This window comes from Pempheris klunzingeri, chromosome 21 (genome assembly GCF_042242105.1).
Source record: "Pempheris klunzingeri isolate RE-2024b chromosome 21, fPemKlu1.hap1, whole genome shotgun sequence".
Classification (NCBI taxonomy): Eukaryota; Metazoa; Chordata; class Actinopteri; order Acropomatiformes; family Pempheridae; genus Pempheris; species Pempheris klunzingeri.
The window spans coordinates 5,717,603-5,729,557 of NC_092032.1; the positions used below are offsets into that span (position 1 = coordinate 5,717,603).

The 11,955-nt window shown below is 46.0% G+C and overlaps 1 protein-coding gene across 1 annotated transcript; it reads left to right on the plus strand.

Annotated features, from left to right (window-relative positions):
- Window positions 1–4,600: 4,600 nt before the first annotated feature.
- Window positions 4,601–11,737, plus strand: klf6a (Kruppel like factor 6a). Its single transcript, XM_070852822.1, has 4 exons — window positions 4,601–4,984; window positions 6,741–7,323; window positions 8,188–8,311; window positions 8,930–11,737. The coding sequence occupies exons 1-4, from the start codon at window positions 4,883–4,885 to the stop codon at window positions 8,979–8,981; spliced, it is 861 nt and encodes a 286-aa protein (XP_070708923.1). The 5' UTR covers window positions 4,601–4,882; the 3' UTR covers window positions 8,982–11,737.
- Window positions 11,738–11,955: the final 218 nt, after the last annotated feature.

Below are 11,955 nucleotides of genomic sequence, written 5' to 3' on the forward strand. Positions count from 1 at the left end.
CGCACAAACCAATTCACAAACCTCCATTACCAAACATCACAAGAGCATCCTGACTGATTGCTGTGTCCCACGTATGTTCACCGCGGCTAAAACACACGCATGCACACACTCGTGGGGCCCACTCTTCATCCTCAAGGTCAAGAGCTCCTGGGAGGCGGAGGCTCCTCATTGACGGCCTGATGGAGCTGACACCACGCGACCCATTGTACACACATGTTGATCTGTCCCCAGACGTGGCCTGACAGCGGCACATAAGGCCGACGTCGCACTAAACCCTCAATGCATTTCAATGAGAGGATCTCACCGTGTGTGTGAGAGGGGCGGGCGGTGGATGGTGGTGGGTTGGGGGTGCAAGAAATGTGGCGAGTGGGGAGGGGGGGGGTTGTAGCAAAGCAAAACACATTTGCAGGCCGGACAAGCGTCAGCCTTGTGGAGTATGTAATCCAAAACCAGGCCAATGATTATCTCCCCTCCCCGCAAGCGCTGACTCAATTCTGATTTATGATTCGAATGAATATCGATTTTCCAGGAGACCCCCGCCCCCCCGCCCACCACCCTCCTTCCTTTCCATTTCTCCTTTTAACAAAAGAGTGAATGATGTATGTGCATTGATTTCCAATCAATTATTTTTATTCTCATTTTATTTAAGCTCGGACAAATTTTCAGTGGCCCCCGTGGAGAGCAATGCATCTCTTTCAATAGTGCTGTACCTCATTACTAACTGGCCCTCAGATAGTAAGCTGGGAAATAATGAGGGGATGTTTATTTCTGAGTCTGTCATGTCTGTCCCAACATTGTTGGTCCATACGTTTGAATCTGCCTCATTGCTGATAAATGACTTATTACTAACTTATTTATTATGTACCATCTAGAGTTCCTATTTTTCTTATTTCCTTTTTTCTGTATGTCGATGATTAAAGATTTGCAGACTTTTACTGGATAAAGAGTCACTCTTTTATTTTATAAAGTCACAGTTTTAAACATGAAGTTCAGTTTTGTTATCATGAGCATGAGTACAACTCAAAATAGTTGTACATTGGCTTTACAAAGCTGTTTTGGCTCCTCTGTTAAGTTGATTTTACTCCACTCATATTTACACAGGAGAAACCTGATTTGAGGAGGAAACTGTTCATCCCCGGTCATCATGTTCGTCTCAGCTTCAGCGTGAGGCTTCACATTTTAGCAGAGAAACTCTGCATTAAAAACTGGAGGTGTGCGCTGTGAAAGCAGTGGGCAGGGACGGCTTAATGAGAGTTGCATAATGGGAAATGTAGGATCCGGTGATTTTCGGAGCGTGAGCCGTACTTGGGATTGATTGCCAGGATATTTCGGCATCTGCTTCTTTGACCATTATTTTTTTCAATCAGATGAATCAGATTTTAAGTTTAAATTGATTAATTGATTATTGAACTAACTGATTCATTTTCTGACAATCGTCTAATCGATTAGTCAGAGAATCACGCCGGTTTTAATTCCCGCATGATGTCCACAGAGGTGGACGAACAACACCACATGACAGTGGGGAACAGGCACAGCCTATAGCCTATTTCCCTATGCACATTATGGTAAACCATAGAGTCCTGAGTGCACCCAGGTTGCCCAGAAAAACCCCTCAGAACAACTCACTAATTGGGTTGACAGTGATGCATTAAAATGGGTCATCCTGTAATTGCTCTTTCCTGTGGCTACTGGCCGGGCTGGGATTACATAACGATGATAAAGCTGCGGACCTAGCCTTCCAAGATAAAAGCTGCCATGCAGGACCCTGTGCATTCTCTAAATGCTTCATCTGAGAGGGCTTCTGAAGGAAGTGATTACTGCAGAGCTGCCCACTAATGCTCCAGCGGGACCCGACGGTGTATTCTGTTATTCATCAGACAAATACAGTAGGAGCCTTGGCAACTCTGGAAATGTGCGAATAATGAGTGGACATGTTATTGTGCTGTGATAAGCAGCGCATTCTCTTACATTTCATGTGGTGACTAAAGAAGTTTCCGCAACTCGTGTAAATGGACACAGAGAGTTTTCACTCTTCAAAGCAAAGTGTCCTCTGAGTCCTGGAGGGATAGAATGAACAGCCCCATTAGTAACATAAAAGCAAAGTGGAATTCCTTTGCAGGGCGACTAAGGCCAGCTCCAGGGTTCACAAGGCATCCCATCACCATATGACTAAATCAGATGCTATGGGTGACAAATATGGCCTCACAGCTGAGAGCTGCACAAAGAACACTCAGTTGTCTGCTGGGGCCAGCAACAGAAAATACTGCCACTGAGAAGACAATGTGGCTCCTGTGCAGAAATGTTGTTTGTCTCATCGGCCGACGGCTTGCCAGGTCGTGGTGCAAATGAATGCTGTGAACTTATGCAATAGCAGCAGGAAGGAGATGCCTGTGTGGCACGCGAGCACTCCTGCAAAGAGGAAATGATAAGAATAAGTCAGGGTGACGTCGTGCTGTTGCCAAATATGTGGTGGAATGCTACTGGAATGAAGAGGCATTTATGGTGGAGCAGAGCTGAGTATCAGCAGACAACAGGGGGATAATGGAAGGTATTATTAGCTATAGTATGAATCCTTCTGCTTTTACTTTGATGGATGTCGATGTATGGAATGTAAAGCCCTACATTTTGGTTTTAACTTGCATTTAACCTCTACGATTAGATTTGAAATCCAAGTTAAACAAGTCTTAACACAAAAATGTACTGACTTCATGATTGTAATTTCCTAATACACTGGCTCCAGACTTGTGGGTGTAGACCTCCTGTAAAGGGATAGAATGTAGTTTATTTTTGACTGGTCCAGTTTATTTATTGATGTACTTATTGTGAAATAGTTGATACTTCCCACTCTTCGAGCTTTTAAAAATACAAACTGTGGCATGTTACGTCACAATAATGGAGAGGCTGCGGTGAAAAGACTGAAAACCACTTACATATTTTCTTTTGCAAACCAGAACTACAAACCTACAGGCAATCTGTCCTAACTTTCATTATGAAAATCAAAACGCATTACGTGTAACGCATGCGTTTTAGGTAAAACACCACCCGAATTACAAATAGACCCAGTAGCCTATCTACAGGTGCAGCTATAACACAAATAACAATAAAGTGGTCGAAAACCATGAAAATCATCCTTGTTGCTGTTGTAATAAAAGATGAATGTTATCAAGATTGCAGTGGATGGGTATGAAATGTTGAAACTGGGATGCAGTGGTACGCAAATTCAAACGAATGCGAGCCAGCGGCCTCTTTCCTTGCCCTCCATTTCCAAACTCAGCCTTCGTTGTGAACCTGTAAAGTTTTGTGGAAGCATCCTGCGCGTGCGAGACGCCGTCGTGGTGACGAAATCTGTCCGCCGACGTATGAACAACTGGCAAAGTATTCAAAACCAGTTCTGCGGCGGCTCTTCCTACGACAGGTGTCTCCAGGGCCACGTTTTTTTTGCCGAGGCGGACAGAATAAATTAGAAATCAGGAATCAGAATATGAGAGATGGTGGAGTAAAGTTTAAATAACGTGCTGTAAAAGGGCACATCAGTAGACCTGGGTATGTGTAAGTAGAAGAAAAGCTCTGAAAACAATTTGAGAAGGAAAAAAACAAAAAAATCAGTCTTCAGTTGCACAACTGCGGAGGAATGTGGAGGAAAAGTACAACACATTTGCTTATTCTGGTCTGAAATGTTTTTGGAATAATCGAGTGTTAAAGTATACAGGATTTTTATTTTTTTTTCCCATATGATAATAACTAAATTGGGGTAAAACAAATTCTTTAACTTTAGGGAGCTGCTTTGGAATATTAATTCAGCTACGAGCTCTTTTAAGTGCAAATTAGGCAGAAGAAACTATTAAACTAATAACTATCCTCTGCTGAGGACAGATTGCAAACTGTGGTGCTGCAGCTTTCAGCCTCTCCTCTAAAGCAGAAGTCTATATTGGCTCAGTCAGAGAGGAGAAGTGAGCACTGACGTTTCCTCTAAACTCGTGTGTGTGTGTGTGTGTGTGTGTGTGTGTGTGTGCTGATAACACACCAGCATCCTGCCATCCATTAGTCACCCTGTCCTGAGACGTGTTCACTTTTAGTGTCTGATGTCAACATGCGCAGCCTCAGCTTCACTGAGCTCGTCCCCTTCAGCAGCGGTGTTGCTACTTGTGACAAAGTTACAAACACACACACACACACACACTCACACACACACACTCACTCACACTCAGACGTTTTCCACTGAAGGGGGGAATGAAACTGTTTCGGCTCACATGCGCTGTCTGTGGCGAAAGATGTGGCGAACAGAGGAGACTACAGAGGGAGGGAGAGTGAAAGAGGGGACATCGGCGGGTTATATACATGCCTATAAATAACCAGCCAATCGGCGGCGAGCCACCGAGAGTTAAACGCACCAATTAAAACGGAGAAGGAACCAAATTAAGTCAGCGGCCGGCTCTGATTGGCCGGCTGTGATATCATTTGCGAGGCCTTACGCTGCTCGCCGCCGATTGGCTGACAGCCTGCAGGCGTAATCCTGCCGTGAGGAAGGGGGCGGAGGGGGGGGCGGGCGTCGAGGTTTGAATAGGGAAGTTTGCAGAGCGCAGTTGTTCCCCATCCAGTCCGGTGCAGTGTTTGCAAACACCTTGAACGCGAGCGAGAGAAGAAGGGGGGGACTGACGGACTGACAGACGGACGGACGGACGGACGCACGGCTGCCGCTGCTGCTGCTGCTCTGAACACGCGCCTCTTCGGCTGCATCGCGGGGGGATCGCTCTCATTCCTCTCCTCCGGTGTTTTTCTACCTGAGAACGATATTTAAGTGCAGCTAAATAGTTTTTTTTTTTTTTTTTTAGAAAAAGAAAAAAAGTCAAACACGCTCGGGGAAAAACTAAAAAAAACAAAAATGGATGTTCTACCCATGTGCAGCATCTTTCAAGAACTTCAGATAGTTCACGACACGGGCTATTTCTCAGCCTTACCGTCTCTGGAGGAGTACTGGCAGCAGGTGAATATATTTATTACCATCAACTATTCTCTTGAGTCAGTGATTGCGCTTGTGTGGCGAAGCGGAAAGTGCGCACGCTTCTTTTTTTTTTTTTTTTTTTTTCCAAAGTAGACCGCTCCAACAAGTTAGAGGTGCCCGGTGTTTAGACGGCGCCCGTGCGTTCACCTGCCGTGATCGGGGTGGTTATGAAGTTTTTCTGGCAGGCTGAAGTGGATCAGTGTGTCAGTCTGACAGCTGTAGTCGCGGCCAGGATGAATGAGGAGAGTAACTCGGGCAGCAGCAGCAGCAGCGGCAGCGTGCTGGTGCTGCGTTCACTGCGCTGCTGTGCATTTAGAGCAGGACTTCTTTTAGCGGATCGCTTTCACTCCCCGAATGACAGCGGAGTGTCCTGGCTGGGTGGCAGGAGGAAGTGGCATTTCTGATCGATCAGCAGTTGCGTCCAAATCAGATGTCAGCTCCAGTAGATCAGACGGAAAAATGCGCCCAAGTTGTGTGTTGTGTCGAGATGGTTCTAAAAAAAAAAAAAAAAAAGCTGCGTTAGGAACTTTAAACGCGGTTCTTCTGCTCCCTGAGATTATTCTTTTTTTTTTTTCCATGTGCATCCTTTGGTTTTGAATGGGCTCCACAACATGACAGTATCAAATGTCAGCCATGGCCGATGCCTGCCCGCATGAGTAGACACTCGCACAGCTGGAAAATACCCGAGTAAGGCTGCAGGAGCCTGGAGGAAATATTTATTCTACAAGAGTCTCAGAGCTCCTTCTAACGAACAGCCCGGTGCTTTTTCAACTTTTAATGGCCACTAAAGTACATTGGAGCTGGTGTTTTACTGGGGGGGGGGGACTGAGTGGCTGACACTGAGGAAGGATGTGATTGCATGTCAGAGGTACGCATGAGGAAAAGCAGCTGAATGACTGGGAGGTGTGTGTGTGTGTGTGTGTGTGAGAGGGGGGGGGGTGCTTCCTTAAAAGGACTTGTTCAGTGAGTCATTGGAAGGCTGAAACCACAATGCACGTTTGGTGTGGGGCTGCGTTCAGGTGCAGGAGCATCATTTTTTTGGGGGGTGGGGAGGGGGAGAGTGAGGGGGGGGTGATGACAGTTCCAGCCCAGATGGACCTCATGAGGCCGAATTGGCCAGTGGCAAGTTTTGATGGTTGAGATGAGGCTTGATGAGTGAGGGAGTTTGAGGTGAACCGAGCAAAGCCATAATCAGTGAGTTTGGCATCACGACGTGTAAATGCAGGATGTGTCTCACCGGGCTGCGACCACAGATCACCTCTCATTTTCAACAAATCCCATTAATGTCTCAATTCATCGTCTTTCGTCGATGAGACATCCAGAAATAGTCCCAATGCTCGTCACACCTTCCAAGAGCCCAAGGTGATGTGCTTAAATGTCTTGTTTTGGCAGGCCATCGGTCCAAAACCCCAAAAAAAATGCTTCATTTTCCATCACATGTGCAACAAACAAGCAGCAAATATCTGGCATTTTAGCTTAAGAATGACTGAAATTATTCATCATATTTGTCCATGAGCCTGATGTACACTAAAGATAAGTGCAGTAAAAGCTTCAATTTCCTGCGTAATGCTTCCTGCTGTAAGCATTTAACAAATATTACACCACGTAAGGCGTTTTGGGGTATGTGCACATGCATGATTTAAAAGGATTCCCCACACAGAAGCTCTCTGCTGGTGTGAATGAACCTCCCCTCTTGTTGGAATTCATTTATTCTTACTGTGTTTTCTCATTGGACCAGACATGCCTGGAGTTGGAGCGCTATCTACAGAGCGAGCCTTACGTCTCCACATCCGACCTCAAGTTCGACGGCCAGGAGGACCTCTGGAGCAAGTTGATCTTGGCCTGCGGGGACAAGGCCAAGGCCGAGTCCGACCCAAAGCTCCACCCGGCCCACGAGGAGGACAATCAGGACAGCCAAATCTTGGACACCAACAGTGTGAATTCTGACGCCAGCAGCGAAGCTTCAGACAGTTCTGAGGAGCTCTCACCCACACACAGCTTTACCTCCAACCCTCTGGGCTCTGTCTTGGTTGGCTCTGGACCTTTTAGCCCCTCCGTCATTAGCACTCCCCCGTCCTCTCCGGAGGCCAACTCGGAGCCCGGCGGCGTGACGACCGGCTGGGTCGCCGCGCACGCAGAGTTGCACTTGCCGGTCAAAATCCGGAGCGGCGGGGTGGCAAAGAGCACAGAAAAGACGGGACTCATCTGCGGGGACGCGTCTCCGGACGGCAGGAGGCGAGTACACAGGTGTAACTTCAACGGGTGTCGCAAGGTTTACACGAAGAGCTCCCACCTAAAAGCACACCAGCGCACTCACACAGGTGAGTCTCCTGTCAGAGATGACGCTGCCTGCACCACGACCTCGTGTCATGTCTGTAAGACGGAGAGCTAAGGGGGGGAGAGGATGAGGGTTCCCTCTGCTGTTTTCAAGCAAATGCAGTTCATTCATAGAGTTAAAGAATCTCAGTTTTTATTGAGTGAATGGTAGAAGTGCCCTTAATTCAGTCTTCCACCGTAATGGCATTGTCCACCCATTGTGTAATGTAATTAAAGGCCCACATTGCATGATGTCCTCAGCTGGAGCGCTGTGAGTATTAGCTCTGCATGGCTGGATACCTAAACTGTGACCTAATCTATCTGGAATGTGACTGACTGAGCTAGTGAGTGAGTGAGAGAGGGAGTGAGGGAGGGACAGGGGGGAGGGGTCGCACATGGGAGATAAAAGGACTTCAAAACAGATTGAGTTTCACCATGGGAAAGGGGTGAATGGGCGGGGAGCCAAGGGGGCACTGAGTTGGAAGGGCTTTGAATGGTCATTTGAGCTTTTCTTATTTTTGATTAGCGGCGTGAAATTACACGTGTGGCCTTTTTTTTTTTTTTTTTCCTGCATTTTTCTAATCTGCACATATTAGGCAGCACAGCACTGCTCGTAGCATTCTTAGCGTGTTTCAGGCTGCATAAAAATGCGACTTGTGGTCCAGCAGGTTCTGTGGCATCTGGGTCTCGAGTGGTTTGTCAGCACACATGTCACCCAGGCTGGCCCCTGGCTGATTGATTTGAACATATTTAAATAACAATAGCGCCGAGCCGATCAATCAGAGCCCGGCGAGAAACGCAGGACGTCCCTTTTGTGTTTACTGCCCAAAACCTGAGCTCAATCGGTCGTCTTCTTGTTTGTCCGGCAGGTGAGAAACCATACAGGTGTTCATGGGAGGGCTGCGAGTGGCGTTTTGCACGAAGCGACGAGCTGACCAGACACTTCAGGAAGCACACCGGGGCAAAGCCATTTAAATGCAGTCACTGTGACAGGTAAGCCCAGGCCATGTATGAGCAAGCTACGTCACCAGACTCCTGTTAAGCCTCCGTCTCTCTTACTCATGGCTGAAACATGCGCTGTGTCTGCTGATGTGATCTCCTTTTCTGGCATCATCCAGGAAATGATGCAGGTCCTGTAAAGATCAAAAGCACCGATGCATTTTATTCAGGGAACTCAGAATATCGGCCAATATTATCTTCTGCTATATGGCGTCAGAGTTTATGTGTAGCCAGTAAGTCATTGCTTTACATAAATGCCAAATTAGGTTCAAGGTTTATCCTCTAAAAAGCACTAACAAGAATATTTTTCACCTGTAAAACATCCTGCTTTACGTCTAAGGGGTTGTTTGATAGTTTTATGCTTTATGAAACTGACTTAGGAGGGGGTTCATTTGGAGTTAATCAGCCTCTTCTCAGCTGGAATTTGCTGCTTTTGTTATTACCTCTAATGGAATTCCAAAGCATGTGATCTGTTGGCCAAGTCACCCTCAAATGTTTCTTGTCTTTTGAAGCATTAATATTTAAAATCAGTGTTTCCACAAAACATGTTTCATTCATTCCCGGTAGTTTATTTTTGCGTCGTTCCTGACTTCCTCTTCCTTCTGTCCCCAGATGTTTCTCCAGGTCTGACCATCTGGCTCTTCACATGAAGAGGCACATCTAGAGCAGGGCGAGCAGCAACCGAGCAACGCAGCGAAGGGGAAAGTTTTAAAAGAAAAAAAAATAACAAATGCCGTCTCCCGACCAGTCTCTTGGTTGAACTGTCCCAGAGCAGAGTGGTGGGAGTGTGTTCCAGCCAAAGCATGCCGTTTTGCACCATACTGAAACCCAGTGCCTCCGGGACCTCTCTTTGGAGAAGGGCGCTCTGAAGGTTGTCTGTTGCAACAAGAGGACAAAATCGTGGATGGAGAAGAAATCTTTTTGATTGAGAAGGACTTACAACACACAAAAAAAAAGACAAAAAAAAGGAAAAAAAAAGACAAACAAAAAGAGTGAATGGTCTGTATGTATGGTGCATGATGTTTTGGGGACATCTCCCGGACAGCAGATACACTGGTACTTTACAAAACTGTCTGAGGTAAGCATGTGTGCACTGTGAATGTCTGAGATTGGCTCGCTGGCCCCCCCCCTGGAAGGAGAGAAGAAGAAGTTATGGGAGAAGAGATGGATGGATGGATGGATAGATGGTGCGGGGCCGGTACCAATGTTGCTGTGGACTGAATGGGTTTCTGGGGGAAACGTTCCATTTGTGTTTCCCGCCGGTGGCAGTGTGAGGATGGGGCAGGATGGAGGTTCCTGCCTGTCTGTCTGGCACCCAGACTGGGGGGGGTGGCGGGGAGAGGCTTCACCAAAGCTTTTGGGGCCTTGGGTTTGACCGGATAGAGAGAGAGAGAAGGTGGACGTGTCCCCCTTCTGGTCAGTGACCCAGGGACCAAAACTCCCCCCTGGTCACTGTATGACAGGAGCTTTTTTTGGTGTTTTTGGTGCAGCTACTAAATGTGCAATGTGTTATGTAGCCTGGTTTATTATTTTTTTACAAGCTACAAAGCTCATTTGTAGTCCAATTGTATAAGCTGTGTGCTTAGAGGTATAACACAACTATACTATAACTTCAGTATCATAGACAGGTGTTGCATGGTTCTAGGGTTTGTTCATTTCATGTTTCCACTGTAATCAGGACTGCAAATAGTTTCAATAAAAGTGCAGCTAAAGTGCAAACGGTTAAATGTTACAATATTGTACATAAAGCCTTGATGATTTCCTCTCGTTTTTACAACTTCATCTGTTTTCCTTCATTCTGGTTTCTCATCTGGCTGGAGATTTCACCACTGCTTACCCATTTTCTCATTCATGCTATGCCTTGAAGAGTAATTTTGATTTTTTGTACTTTCATTTTCTATCTAATAATGCACTGTTGACCTTAATGGTGCCTTATGCAAGTGACTCAGCCCTGTGGTAGCAGTTGGTTTTGCTCCCTGGGGGAGTCACATTTGTTGTATGGGTGATTTGACAAGCTTGATCAAGGCTCAATTACAAAATGAACCGCCACCTCTTTGTGTGTAATGACGGTTGTCTGCATCTCTTCCGACAGTTAATTGTGTTGTTTGGATGGAAATGTTCTGAAAAGTACCTTTACTTAGTCACTCGCTTTCATTTTTTGTTTCTGAATCAGAGCGTCAGGTTAGTTGATGTATAACACATTCACCGAAGTCAGAACATGTAAACAAGACAAATGCTGTATGTTTAGAGCACTTAAATTCATTTATTAAAGACACTAACTACTGTGTAGTATGTATTCTAGTCCATCACTCACGGCTCTAAGGTACAAAATAACCAGACTAGGTTAACAAAAACGGGGTGTTATGTGAAGTTTATACAGTGCTGCTCCTTTTATCCTGTATCCCTCCCACCACCATCACCGACACCATCCTCTCCTCCCTGCGCCCACCCCCCCCCCTCCCTCTCTGTCCCTGCGTCCCTGCAAGTGGAACTGAAGAAAACGCTAAAGATTTATTGTAATTAACAGGCTGCAGTCGGACAGGCCTCGCCTTGTACTGCCTCTCAGTAATGAATTGCTAAAGGCTTTGTTGGCATGGAATCTGTCACAGACTGCTGACTGTGTAGGTTGGTTATTGACCTGTCTGGGGAGCGTTGTTTCAGCCAAGCTGCAACAGTATTATGAAAACCACAAGAGCGAGAGGGAGGGGGCGGGGGCTCTCGGGAGGAGATACAGATCGAGCATTGACGGCGCAAGTGGAAATTTGTCCCAAAAGAAAAAAAAAAAAAGCCCATGACAGGTGAATCTGTGTTGGTTAGGCTTTGATTGGAGGTGGAGGGAGACTGATGCTCGGCAAAAGGTGGAGACCACGATGATTATAGGGATCATACTTATTACTGTTTTAAGTGATCTGTTCCGCCCACTCCGGATCAGCGACCTTGCTGTAGGAATTCGATGTTGCAGCAAGTTGCACTGTGACATGCTACGACTTATGGATTTCAGATCAGCGGTCGAAAGAGCCGGGATGAGTACAAACTGCTTGCTGCAATAGGTTTGGGAGTGCTGGCAGTGCCTTTTGTGGGCAAAGGGAAGGAACATCCATTCTGTGAAAACGGCAGCCAATACTGTTCAAGTGGTAATTGAGCCTTTATTAAGCCCCATGTTTGCTTGCATCTTTTACACTTTTCATCATCTTTCATCCCACTACCCGAAATTTTCTGTCTCACACACACACACACACACACACACACAGCTCTTTGTTCTCAACTGAATCTTTGTATAAAAAAGAAAAAAACAACTTTTGTATAATTGTTATGTTTATGCTTTATGAAATTTTTATTTGAAATTGTTTTGCAAAATTGTTATATTTCTGTATGAATGTATTTTTTATTGGAATAATAAGAAATTCTTATCTGACTTTGGCTTGCTTCCTTTGTCTCATTTTTTTGGGATTCTCCTCAGTTATGCTTCATTATTGTGAAAGCTGTGTTTTTTTTTGCCCACGGGAGGAGGTGGGGGGGGGTTGCAGCTTGTTTAGGATGAATGGCTGCATTTCAGCTGCATCCTGCCCCGTAATATGAAGACGGGATTAGGGGTCAGGGTGTGAGCACATATCTGACATTTTGAATTTGCCACTTAA